This window comes from Schistocerca serialis, chromosome 7 (assembly GCF_023864345.2).
Source record: "Schistocerca serialis cubense isolate TAMUIC-IGC-003099 chromosome 7, iqSchSeri2.2, whole genome shotgun sequence".
In the NCBI taxonomy this organism is placed as follows: Eukaryota; Metazoa; Arthropoda; class Insecta; order Orthoptera; family Acrididae; genus Schistocerca; species Schistocerca serialis.
This window is the reverse complement of record NC_064644.1, coordinates 146,819,025-146,833,150: the sequence shown is the minus strand read 5'-3', so window position 1 is coordinate 146,833,150 and position 14,126 is coordinate 146,819,025. Positions and strand designations below refer to the sequence as shown.

General features: G+C 39.9%; 1 protein-coding gene across 1 annotated transcript; it reads right to left on the bottom strand.

Moving 5' to 3' along the window:
- Window positions 1-11,401: 11,401 nt before the first annotated feature.
- LOC126412285 (cuticle protein 19.8-like) lies at window positions 11,402-13,269 on the bottom strand. Its single transcript, XM_050081798.1, has 2 exons — window positions 13,244-13,269; window positions 11,402-11,714 (listed from the first exon to the last, which is right to left on the bottom strand). Exons 1-2 carry the CDS (start codon window positions 13,253-13,255, stop codon window positions 11,481-11,483), a joined length of 246 nt encoding a protein of 81 aa, XP_049937755.1. The 5' UTR covers window positions 13,256-13,269; the 3' UTR covers window positions 11,402-11,480.
- Window positions 13,270-14,126: the final 857 nt, after the last annotated feature.

Below are 14,126 nucleotides of genomic sequence, written 5' to 3'. Positions count from 1 at the left end.
TAGCGATTAACGGAACACACGTCGAAAAGACAGATTAGACACAATAGAAGGGGATGCGTTCATTGCTGTTGACAAAAACATTGTCTCTATTGACATCGAATTTGATTGTGACAGGGACGTTATCTGGCTTTTGTAACAGGTCTAGGTGAAGTCAAATTGCTATGTTCATACCGGCCACCTTATTTTGCTGTGACGGTTTTTGAGTCAGTCTAAGAAAATAGTGCAGAAATAGCCAGATCACATAAAATTAGTTAGATAAAAATGTAAATGTCGTGTGACTAGGGCCTCCTGTCTGGTAGACCGTTCGCCGGGTGCCATTCTTTCGATTTGACGCCACTTCGGCGACTTGCGCATCGATGGGGATGAAATGATGATGATTAGGACAACACAACACCCAGCCCCTGACCAGAGAAAATTTCCGACCCAGCCGGGAATCAAACCCAGGCCCTCAGGATTGTCATTCTGTCGCGCCGACTACTCTGCTACCCTGGGCGGACGTAAAACTAGTTGGACGTTTATTTAACCTACCGATTGGGACGACTATGGGTTTATTACAGACAGACCGTCTTCTTTTCAAATGTTTTCTATAAACTGTATTGAGCACACTGTGCGACAGCCTATAATGTGTAGGAATGTTTTAGACCCTTTAGCTACAAACAGACCCGACGTAATCGACGATGCCAGTACAGAGTCAGGGATTAGTGACCATGAAGCCATCACAACTACTTTGGTGACTGAAGTTAAAAAATAAAACAAGAAGTTTAGCTGAGTATTGTTGCTAGAAAGAGCAGACAGACATAGACAGTTGTTAGCGTCCCACTTAGCCAATGAATTGACGTCATTTAGTTCAAGTTCGATGGACGTAAACGAATTTCGAGCGAAGTTTAAACGGAATATAAATCGTACTCGGGAAAAGATTGTACTATGTAAATGGATTAAGGACGGAAAAGACCTTTCGTAGTTTGACTCGAAAATTTCTGAGCAAGCAAAAGCTGTTGAACTCTCGGTTCAAAAGCTATCGATCAAATGACGGCAGTCAAAAGTTAACAGGAATTCGAGTGTCTTTAAAACTATCGACGCGTGAAGCTGACACGAACTACTGGGGTCATTCCTTAGCAAAAGATTTTGCCTAGAACCAGGCAACGTTCTGGTTTTAAGCAAATTCGCTAAATGGGTCTAAGGCTACTCTCCAGTCATTCAATGACCAGAATGGTGTGGCAGTAGAAAACAATAAAACTATAGCCGAATTTTTAAATTTCACAATTAAGAAATCGTTCACACAGGAGAATCATGCAAACATACCGTCGTTTGAGTACCGCAATGGCTCCCCTATGGAGCACAAAGTAATAAGAATTAATGGTGTAGAGAAACAATTGAAGTGTTGAAGACAATGTTGACAGTAAGTAAGTCGTCAGGTCCAGTTGGAATCCACATAGGGTTTTACAAACAGTATGCTGCAGCGTGGGCCACATATTTATAATGCATATTTTGCGAATCTCTCGTCCACTGCATAGTCCCAAGTGACCGGTACAAAGGCGCAGGTGACTCCTGTATATAAGAAGGGTAAAAGGATGGACCCCAGAAATTACAGACCATCTTCGGTTTGCTGTACAATTCGTGAACATATTTTAAGTTCGAACATAATAAATTTCCTTGAGAGAGATAAGCGTCTGTCCACAGTTCAGCAGAGTTTTAGAAAGCATCTCTTGTGTGAATTGAGCTTGCCCATGGGGAATTCCATATTCCTAGATTTCCGTGAAGCATACACCACAGTGCCACACTGGCGACTGTTAATGATGGTGCAAGCGTAAGGATTAGGCTCCCTGACATGTAAATAGCTCGAAGAACTCTTAATTAACGGATCACAGTGTTTCGTTCTTGATAGTGAGTTTTCATCGCCAGGAGAGCCGCAGGGAAGTGTGGTAGAACCTGTGCTCTGGCGGTTAAGATTGATAGGTAGAAGTCTGCGGCTGTTTTCAGTTATTAGTGTTCTGTGTGGGAAGGTATTGTCATCTTGATTGACTGTAGGAGGATACAAGATGACCTAAACAAATTTATAGCTGGTGCAACGAATGGCATCCAGCTCGAAATATAGATAAATCTTGTTAATACAGATGAGTGGCACAAACAGTCCCACAGTGTTCGAATTCGGCTTTGGTTGGGTGCTGCTTAAATATCAGTGGCAATATGAGAGGTAATGAGCATGTAAGGAGTGTAGTAGCGAAGGCGAATAATCAATTTCTGTTTATTGTGAGAATTTTAGGAAAGTGTGTTTCAATCGTAAGAGACCTCTTATAGTACACTAGTGCGACCCGATAGTTCGGTATTCGCATCAGGACGGATTAAACGACGACATCGAAGCAATTATCGGGTTGCTAGATTTGTTACCGATAGGTTCGAGCAGCTCGAAAGTTTTTCGGAGATGCTTTGGCAACCCAAATGAGAATCACTGGAGGGAATACGACGTTCTTGTCGAGGTAAGATTGGAAACTAGGTAAATTTTTGTTTCGTCCGTCTCAGTTGTAATAATATACAATTATTCCTTCATTGGTTACCCTTTTCCGGCTGATACGCTCACTCTCAAACTACACACCTAAAATTACAAAGCACATGTCATACAATAATGTTTACATGCAGTTGCGTCTCCACATTACAGGCACATATATACATATAGGCATACCTTCTTATTAAACGTAACTGTGCATGAAATATTTTGCCGAAAGGCACGAATAACGTCTGAACAAAACGTCAGACAGTGGGCAACAAGCACTCTCACTGATATTAGCCTTTCAATCCACTATTGCATTCGACTGATACAACCAAACTAACAAATATTACTTTCAGTAGTTAACAAGACATATGGCTGTCTATAAAGATTCTATGGTGCTGCCGCAACCATTGCCATTTATTGATAAGATTTTGAAAGAGAGAAAACTATCAATCTCTTACCATCACAGGAAATGTTAACATTACGTTTTACAAAATAATATAGTATTCAGTTGAAAATATCATTTTTACACTGCAGGGAATGTTCAAAATTTTGTTTTACTAGGTAGCATAGCATCGAGAATAACATATGAGACTAGGAGCAGATGACTCTCCGCACCCTCCTCTGTACAACACTGTATTTAGAATGAGATTTCCATTCTGCAGCGGAGTGTGCGCTGATACGAAACCTCATGCCAGATTAAAACTGTGTGCTGGACTGAGACTCGAACTCGGTACCTTTGCGTTTCGCGGGCAAGTTCTCTTTTTTCTGATCTCATTTTGTTCGTGTTTGTTCGACGGATATGTTCTGGACGGACGTCCCATGACACCTGTTCATGTTGATCTGTTCACTTAGTTTTTTTTTATTACAGAGGGCAAGTAACCCTCTGACCGAACACGCTGAGCTACTGTGTCGGCTCCTACTGAACTAACCCATGTCTCCGCAATATCCAGTTTTCCAGGAATGCAAGTTCTGCAAGGTTAGCAGGAAACCTTCTGTGAAGTCTGGAAAGTAGGAAACGAGGTACTGGCAGAACGGAAGCTGTGAGGAGGGGCCGTGAGTCGTGCTTGGGTAGTTCAGTAGGTAGAGCACTTGGCCGCAAAAGACAAAGGTCCCGAGTTAGAGTCTCGGTCCGACACACAATTTTAATCTGCCAGGAAGTTTCAACACTGAATTAGTATTGCAGACTACAGAATCAAGAACTACTACCTTGTAACCAGGGAGTCAAAGCTAAGAATTAATTTATGCTTTTTTATTGTATGTCCTCCATACACTGTTAGAAATGAACTGATGTGAAAGACTTAAAACGCTTACACATTTTTCAAATTACGTTAGGTGTGTAACAATTGTTTGCATACCCACAGTTCAGCAATAAATAAAGAGCCTATTACAATTAACATGCCCTATCACCAAGCGTACAGGTAATTGGTCATACACATTAACAGATTACGTATGCACGCAACCTACGCACACTGGTAATTTAACAACAAACACCTCTCGCCCCGAAAGGGAGTAACTGTATGTACTGCTGACAGGACATTTTAGTGGCCAGTGCGTACGTTTTCATACAATGCCTGGGTCTTAGAACCTAACCCCTTACCACCTTTTCGTATCATGCGCTAAAATTTTTCTTCTTAAAATAAAATCTCCGGTGGCTTACAGGATGTCGTCAATAAAATATGAACGTATTATAAGAATGTAGTGGAGGTATGTATGTAATAAAACCAAAAAATATCGTCACAAGTGCACCTTCCTAAACTTCAATACATAAAAGGTATTTTATACGAAATACTATCGATATTCATGCGACGTGGCACCCTATGTTAAACCACGTTGAAATGCATTAGCCTAGTTATTCTTAGTGTTATGTAGCCTACTGTATAGCTGTCCTATGTCCAAACACGCAGCTCGAGTTGTGGACTCGAACCCCCAACCCGTTTTACTTATGGTGCTAGCTGCTTTGTACTAGGAATGTTACAAATCACGTGTTACTTATACGCTAATGTGAATATACCTTCAAATATAAATGGGTACGGTAGGGTGATATTTTTATTTATTTATTACATGCCACAATCAAACAACAAAAGTACTTAATAAATCACATGTTACCCAGACATGAAATAAAATATACAGTGTAAGTCAAGCTGCTAGTTAAAGTTCTGGTGAAGTGCCAAGGCATGGTCCTATCTACGGGTTAGTCGCAGCCTTGGAGCCCATACCACGCAAGTGTGGCGCCTACACATACCAACATATTTATATATTTATTTGTTCCAACCAAATGGAAAAATCCATACACTATAGTACCGACTGCCTTGCAGTTTTCTATGGCGATATTCATTACTGTAACATACAGAATTCCTGAGGCGGTTTCTAAGATTAACTCCTAAACATAAAGAATTAAATTACACACATGTATAATATTTACAAATACTTCTTATCTATGTATTACACATTTTTAGTAATCCATATTAACAGTCAGGTTCATGCAGAGGGTGCAAACACTGTTCCACGTCAAACGGCCCTTACACCTTGCGATGTGCAGCTCATTACATACCTGTGATCAGTAACCATCGCGTAACAGTACATTACCTTACTACAGTATCTGAATCACACTTCATAAATTGTGATACATTTTTGAAACCTTTAAAAAATGTGCTATGCCTAAATTCCGCCCGGTCATTTAGCAGTTTAGCCTGTTCTTTGGCCTTTACCTCACCTGTTGCCAACTCTTCAAAGATATATAATTTGGCCCCTTTTCTACCCTGTGAAAATTGCTCGTTTTATACTCTATGGCGCCTGGAACATACCCGTCAGATCTTAAATACTGTCCGTAATCTTTTCTGTCCGTTGGGCTGATGTACTATTTGCATCGTATTTCAAAACTCCTGTCCGTCTGCTATGTGTAGTACTTATCACAGGTATCACATTGTAATTTGTAGACGCCAGAAGTCTCGAATTTATTTTATGTTTTGTCCTCGGCTGGCTTACCAAGCATATGTCTCAGTCTCTTCTTTAATGGACCCAACGTCCTTTACGCAATTTTGCATCTCTTTGAGAATGCAGAAACAAGTTGGTTCGTGGCCTCCCCGCGACAGAGTACGGTACCATACTTAATCCCTTTACTAAGCACACACTTCATTTATTTATGCTTAGGTAGAGATTGATTACAAATTCGGCTCTGTAACCATTGGCAACTGCTGTCTGTTAGAGAGTCCTGAGTTCGATGCCTATCTCCGCCTCATCCACTGGCAATTTGCATGCGCATGCGGCCATTGCGTTGAAGAACGCTATTTTATGATGTAGAGTACGGTTAGAGTTATCTCGCAGATAATCGTGTCAGCATGAGTCGGTTTCCTGTAAATTACAAACCCTAAACCATTCTTTTTTCTGGAGGCCGTGTGGGCTATGAAATCAGTTTGCCCATCCACTTCATGCTCTAGTGTGTATATAATATTCTTGTGATGCGAATTATACATCGTCTTCAAACTACCCAGGTTTTGTACTGTGTCATCATAAAAGACGGCTTTCTTGCTCAATTCTGGACTATCTCTGAAAACCTTCGTTTGAAGCACGTTTGTATAAATGTCCGCCATGAGACCGAATAAACAGGTATCCATCGCTAGACGGTCATATTGCTGACACACATTCTGATCAAACTCGGAAGTCACACTTGTTGAAATTTACTTCCTCCATACTCATTCTCCTGTGGCGGCAGAAATTTTCTCTTATTATGTACATTGTCTCATTATTCGGAAGTATACGAACTCAAGATGTATCACGATTAACATATCGACTGTCATTTGTAACCCCTCCGCTTTATTCGCAAAGGATAAGCTGCTAGAAACGTTTCAATAAATCTGTAAACAACCTGTAAAGCAAATCGTTAATATTTCCTGTAACGTAAATTTTAAATTTTTCTACTTTTCAAAGATATTATGAATAAATGACAATGGTTGCTGCAACACCATAGAATACTAATAGACAGGGATACACGTATACACATATTTATCAGAGCAGCACCTAGCAAGATGTCCTGTTGACTACTTAAAATAATATTTGTATCAGTTAGGTGTACTAGTAGACACATAGTCTAATAATAAAGGCAGTACTTGTTAGACACTATCGGATTTTCTGCACGATGTTGTTCGTGTTATTTTGGCATCATGTTGCACGAATAGTTGCGTTTAATAAAATGTCTATAAGCACATAGGTACCTGTAATATGGACATGCATACTGTATGTTTAACATCATTGTGCGACATGTACTTTGTAAGTTTAGGCTTGTGGTTTGAGAATGGGCGTCTCAGCCCGAGACCGGTAACTACTGAGGCAAAGATTACGTATTAATGGAACAGGGTCGAACGAGATAAAACAAAAATCAAATTTTCTCATGGACATTTTATCTTATTACAATTGTTTTGTTTGTACTCCAACAGTACCTGCTGGCGTAAGAGTCACGGTGGTTTGATGGAAAGAATCACTGAAATCAGCAATCCTTATGGTAGGGTTCGAGGGCGACCAATGAAAATCTTTCGGATTGGAGACTCACTACAACAAACCCCGAAGAGAACAGAGCAGAAAACAATATCACCATAGAAGAAGATTATTTTAACGTTATTTAAATGTTTAGCCACGTTATTTGTACTGTAAAGCCTCACTTATAACAGTCAAGTAACGTCGGAACATCATCATCAATGGTTATAACACAAATAATTAATTTACAGCATCAAAAGTGTAGGTTCTCAATTGCAGGCACACTCCAACTTATCGACTACAGTGACACGTACCACGAATGATAAACAATTGTGTGAATAAACTTTACGTATTTTAGGCGTAGAATCCGAATATCCAATGACAATTTGATGCTCCCATTTAAAAATACTAAATTGACGCAGCCCTCACAGCAAGGGTGGTTATGACACGGCCATCTTTACACAGGCAGATGTTCCTTTTGCTAATACTAGCATTCCATTTAGAACATTTTTATCATACGATAAGTCATTTTCGAGAAAGGCATTTATCTGAAGTTAAAACGACATTCTCTATACACATAACTAAATTAAAGGAGCCGCCGCGTTTCTCTGTGTGCGCATGAAGGCTATTTAGTGTCAGAAGCTACCGTAGGATTTTGATGCGGTTTTCACGAATAACTTGATTCATGAGGAAGGTTTGTAAGTACAATTTATAATCATGTCGTGAAAATTCGGTGAACTTTTCAAAATTAAATTCCAACACCGCCCTTCTCTATCTCTTTGTGATAATCACAGGACGTACTGCGGCTATTATGATACGGTTTTCACTGATTGGCAATGAACGTTCGTGTATGCAGTCTGTTAACGCAACACCAAAGAAGTCGTCCGGTTGTAGACAGTTAGTGCTACCCGCGTGAAGTCGTGAAGTGTCGCTAGTACTTTACTAACTCAAGATACTTAATGCGAACTTCTGTAGTCTCGTAATCCTCGAATACTGTATTATCGGTGTACTGTTTGCGCTCACAGCCACATCGATCGAATATCAAAGCGAAACGTTGCAAGGCAATATACATTGTAACGAGTTCAATGTACGGTAGCAGGGAAGGCTAACGGTCGACTTCGGGTTGTTGGGCGGGTTTCAAGAGCGTCAGATCTTCAATGCTGACCGTTTATAAAACCTGCGTCCCACGTAAGAACATTTTGCGCACTTTGCATTTTATTTGCTCATGCACTAACTTAGCTAATTACTCGTTCTGCTGATTGCAATGGGCAGATTAGTTTCCACTATATAAAAATTGGGACATTTTATCTCCACAATATAAATTGTTTGGTTAAAAAAAACATCTACCAGTGGAAGGAGTTTCATTTTTCTGAGGCCCTTAAGCTATTTTGGACAATGCTAGTAATATTGCAGTACAAGCAACACACAGATTCCAAATAAATCTCTGTGACACACAAACGCTTCATAATATAATTCATTTTACACTCAACGTCAGACAAGAGTTTTGCATTCGATGTTTCCGTTTACAATGCGAAAATAATCCACTTGCCAAAGATATCGCCCATATCTTATTAAGCAAAGGTCTAAACTACACAACGTTAGCCAATTAAAACTTGTGGGAGCTTCAAGACGTTTAAAACGGAAAACTGCTTATAATCTCACAGCAAACTTAGCGCCTATGGAACCACAACGCTTGAAGCTGCAACTAACGTGAAAGATTTTATGAAGTGTCTGTGTGCCACAGTAATTTATTTACAACACGTGTGCTATTAGCACTGGGACAGTTCGTCCATGCTTCTGAAAAATCAAGAGAACCAAAACTTTCTAAAATTGACTATAATAATCAAATAATCAATGCATTACTGAACGGTGCAGGTATACCGAGAAAAGAAGGGAAGAAGCCTTCAGTGAACTAGAAATCGTTCCCACTTTACAGACGAAATAACAAAATACGTATAAGAATCTTTACAATGCATCAGTATAGAGTGCTTATGAATGAGAGGACTTATTATTTACATTCAGATTAAATACGTTGAAGTTCTGTTTATGAAGTTGATAATATCCATCTTCAAAAGTGACACAGTCCTTCAGCAACTTTATTTTTATGCTGTTTGATGCCTTAGTATAGTACCAAGTCTTATGCTTGACTATGACATACGCTGAAATCACAGTAGCATGAAAATAGTTTATAGGTAAAAATAATAATTTATGCCATTTAAAGAATATTTATAGAGGCTACGGTGTTAAAACATGCATACAAGTTGATATGAGACTATAATATGTCACTCAAATGGTTCAAATGGCTCTGAGCACTATGGGACTCAACATCTGAGGTCATCAGACCGCTAGACTTATAGCTACTTAAACCTAAGGACATCACACACATCCATACCCGAGGCAGGATTCTAACCTGCGACAGTAGCAGCAGCGCGGTTCCGGACTAGACTGCCTAGAACAACTCGGCCACCGCGGCCGGCTTATATGTAGCATTTATCAAGGGAAAACATGATACTTTCAGCTACGACAATGACGATTTGGCTGCGTTGTGATAAAATGTGGGTCGTCATGCCAGAAGAGTTGCGCAAAATTAGAGAACTAAATCACTCTGAAGAGGACTGTTTCACAATAGCTGAGTAATTGTGATAAGTACGTAGAAGAGATTGGTTTCCAGTTCATTGTTGTCACCACAGTTCGTCTTGTATTCTTGTTCGAGTGCTGTGTATGTAATACTAGCAACAAATTCTAGAAATTAGTTCATTGTTACTGTTTTACCATCATTCTTTACCAGGTAGCGAATATCGCATTTCACTCAGATATAATAATGATGAATGTATTATGTTTGTCTGGTCTATCTTCTTCTCCTTCTCATGAGCGCATAAGAAAATTAAAAATAATACTTTCGAAAAAAGGTTAAATGTTAGTGAAATTGTTTGGCTAAACGTAAGAAACAAAGCAGATTAGAGAAACATTTTGCGAGCCTTTGACTGATGCTCGAAATTATGTACAGCTGAACATGATCCGGTTGAGAACTTAGTATTCAATGGTAAGCTTAGCACCTTAGATTTTTAAGCAGTTGTGGAAGATATTTCCTGTTCATGATTTCGAGAATCATTCAGATACGTGTCAAATATTTTTGTAACCTATTGTATTTCTTACATTTAGAGAAATCATTCCCCAAAAATTGAAGAGTTTTTTCTCAATTTTACTTTTAATTTTCAAATTTTGTTCACAAAGCATGAACCGTAATATAGTTCACATCGCCTGGTATTCTGTTGCTTTAATAGTTAAGCTGATTACTTACAGACATTTTTACCACATCACGTTGTTCTGTTTGATATTCCATTTGCGCATTTCCTACAGTTCGTTTGACTACGAAAGTTCTGCTTAGAACCCATTGTGTACTTTGTTGTGAATCTTGCTTTGACTTCGTTAATATAAGTGACCTCCAACGACACTAACGTAGGTTGTGTATCATAGTTCTAATTATAGTGGAGTAACGACTGTGATTAAATTGTGTGACATGTTAGAACCATTTCAACTATTGCATTTATCTCTAATTTCTTGGCAGCATACACTCTGCTAAAGGTTGGGAACCCGTAATCTTCAGCCAGTTGTTCCGGCAAACTCTGCACTACTCCTTTGTCACGTTAGAGAATTAGTAATAATATTAGTAAAAATAACAATAGCACAAGAGTCTGCTGGGTTGGGAGGCAACCAGTAACATGTCAACCCATGTTTATCTTCGTAGTGGTCCAAAGCAGTCGGAGGTGTTTCCACTTAGTTTGCATGCGTTTAAAGTTCTTCATTGGATCCCCAGCTGTCCAAATCATTAGTAACGTTTATAAATTTGAACCAAAAAGAAAGGGAGGTACATAATGAGAATACGCTACCATTTATTTACGTATGACACTTTTCTAGCTAAACCATAGATAACGGCTCAAAATTCGAAACAAGTATTAGAACAAAAACGGAGTTTAAAGAAAGTGGAAAAAATGCTGTGTTAGTCACCCATTCAAACTGTGAGCTATGTTCAATTAAACTAATGTCTGACACACTGCCAGTAAAAGGCAGGCCACGGTTTAGAGGCACAGTCGGGCAGACAAATAGTGAAGAAGAATTTAAGATAGCCTCTAGATTACGTCTTTGTGGCATTCTATAATTTTTGCGAAAGGATAATTTCCCATGACTGGTGCTTCGCAGTTTGTAAATATTTACTTTGTCATGTATACAAAGTAAACTTATAAGCAACTGTGTGTGACACTTATTTGTGTATCCTATGTTTCAGAGTCTTCTGATGGTGAGCCATTTGCCAGGATACGTGTGTATCAATTATACATTTCTATATGCAACTTATAGTGAACAGCAAGACGTCTTTTAAGAAATATTAACCAAACTTTCAGATACGAGTGTGTTGGAAGTCATACAATAAAACCTCAGATATAAGATAATAGTAGTTTTATTTCCATTGATTATCACAATAAACACAATTAATGCTGAGGTCTATCGTTGGCCGCGAAGTTCATCCCAAGATGGCTGCGCTGTAGGCAGCATGATATGGGGCGACGTACGCAGCAGAGTAGGGGGCGGCGTAAACCACGGGAGCTGCGGCAGCGGTGTAGGCGACGGGGGCGGCGACTGCGTGGGCGGTGTAGGCGGCGGGGGCTGCTGCCACGTAGCTGGCCAGCAGGCCGGGGGCCGGCTTCGGTCCAGGGGCGGCCATGCAGGCAGCCACCACGGCCAGGACGACGATCACCTGCAGATCCAACACAAGGACTAGCGTAACCTCTCTGCTCTTGTGAGCGAGAACTCTTTAACTCATGGAGCAACAGTGAAAAGTGAAACCACAATTAAACAAAAGTTATATCAAAATTGTTAAATTTCTTGCTTACAAGATGAGGGTCTGTAAACACACATAAAAAAGTAAACACAGTTAAGTGACTTTTCATCATGAAATAGTACGCCTACCTCCCCTAATTTTTATTAGTATTCCATGGAAAAATACTATAAACGTCTACTCGTTGCCTGCAACTGTTTCATACAGTCTTAGGAAGGAACCGATGAACATCCCTCGAGAAGAGTAAAAAAAAAAAGAATATATTCTTAGTGGCAGGGTCCCAGTTAACACTTGATGCGCATGTTAATTCTGCTATAGCCACATTTAGCTACATCAGGGATCTCTATGCGCGGTGGATGTCACATCGCTTTTCTCTTTCCTTATCTGCAGGAATAGGTGTCCATTTCTTATACTGCCGTCCAATATTTCGATCGCAAACAAATGTTTCGTACCCTCTCATAGTAAGATATTGTTGAGTGATTTCGAGATTAACTTTGCACACTGGGAAATAATCTTCAAATGCTTTTTCTGTTCCATTTCTCTCTTTTTCATAAAAGAAATCTGAAAATTCCACGCCTCGCGGGATTAGCCGAGCGGTCGGGGGCGCTGCAGTCATGGACTGTGCGGCTGGTCCCGGCGGAGGTTCGGGTCCTCCCTTGGGCATGGGTGTGTGTGTGTGTGTGTTTGCCCTTAGGATAATTCAGGTTAAGTAGTGTATAAGCTTATGGACTGATAACCTTAGCAGTTAAGTCCCACAAGATTTCACACACATTCGAACATTTGAAAATTCCACTTTTCTGCGACTTGTGGCAAAAGTCGGCTACGAGGGTAGACAAAAGGGAAAATAGTGTATCTAGTTTATGAGCTGGGGTTGAATAAGCTTTGCCCTTACTTCATGTTATTATATAAAGCTAACAGTCACCCAAAAGTGCTTCACTAAAGATGGCAGTATGAGGGGTGGTAGGGTGTTGCCTTTCCCAGACACTTGCGCTGACGTTCTCGGCCGATAATAACAGGGCCAAATACTTAACGTGGCCTACAGACTACAGTGCATGTTGACGTTCTTGATTTAAGATATTATTAAAATAAATTACAGAAAAGAGCTTACGACCTACTTCGGGTTCGAACACCGCATCTTTCGGCTTGTCATCTTGACATATCAAAAGAGCCACCGAATCATTATCAATATTGGTATTAACAAAACAATGTTTAGTCTAGTAATAAGTCAGACTATAATTTTCTCTGTTACAGCTACTTGCAACGATTATCGAAATATTTAAACCCTCATATAGGATTATTCGAAAGCAGTATATTAGGAATTACACATTAACATCCATTCTTTAGTAATTGAAAACATTATTTTTATGCTGAGGAGTCTCACATATGTCAACTCAACAGAGAATTGGCAGGTAGTAGGTCTTCGAAGAGCGAGCACAATCGAAACTCACCTGCTTGTACATGTTGCTTGCTTGGCTACTGGTAACCGTATGACTGGAGCTCGCCACCTCGCCTTTATATACTGAGCTTGTGGGTCAGGCACTCGTCCAAGTCACGTCTTGTGACGGCGATTACGACGCCGACTGCAACGTATCGGACCCAGGAGTCGGGTGGCCTGGCCGGTATCGCAAAATTTACTGTATATCCAATTAAAATTTAAATATTCTTAGGCGACCAATACAGTGTACTTAGTTTTCGTGCATTATTCGGTTAATCGTTAATCATATACGTGATATTCATAGAGACATGTAAATATAACTAAATTATCGTGTCCCACCGCGTTTTCCTGTCTGTATATGAAGGCTAATCTCAGGAGCTACATCAAGTGTTATGATACGGTTTTCATTAATGAAGTAATTCACAAGGGACGTTTTTGAATATAATTTGCAGATATTTCGTACAAACTGAGTTACCTTTGGCGAAGTAACCTCCCGGACCGCTTGTTTCTGTCGGCTTGTGAAAGGTAATCAGAAGAAGTACTGAAGGGAATTTGATTCTGTTTTCACTGACTTCGTGAGGGAGATTTATGTTTATGCTGTATTAACACTACGCAAAGGACGTCCTCTGTCCGTAGACACAAGGTTCTACCAGCATGGAGCCTGGGCGTGGACTAGTAGGCTACTTCACTAACTCAAAAATTTAGCGTGAGTTTTAATGGTACTGTAATGTTCGAATACAGTATTAGTGCTGTGACGCGTGACGTAGTCATATCGAATAAGTTCACGACTTAGTTTCACTAAGGATACCACCGGCTATATTCGATGTGAACGTGCAATAACGACACACAGACGGCTATATTCGATGTGAACGTGCAATAACGACACACAGACGGCA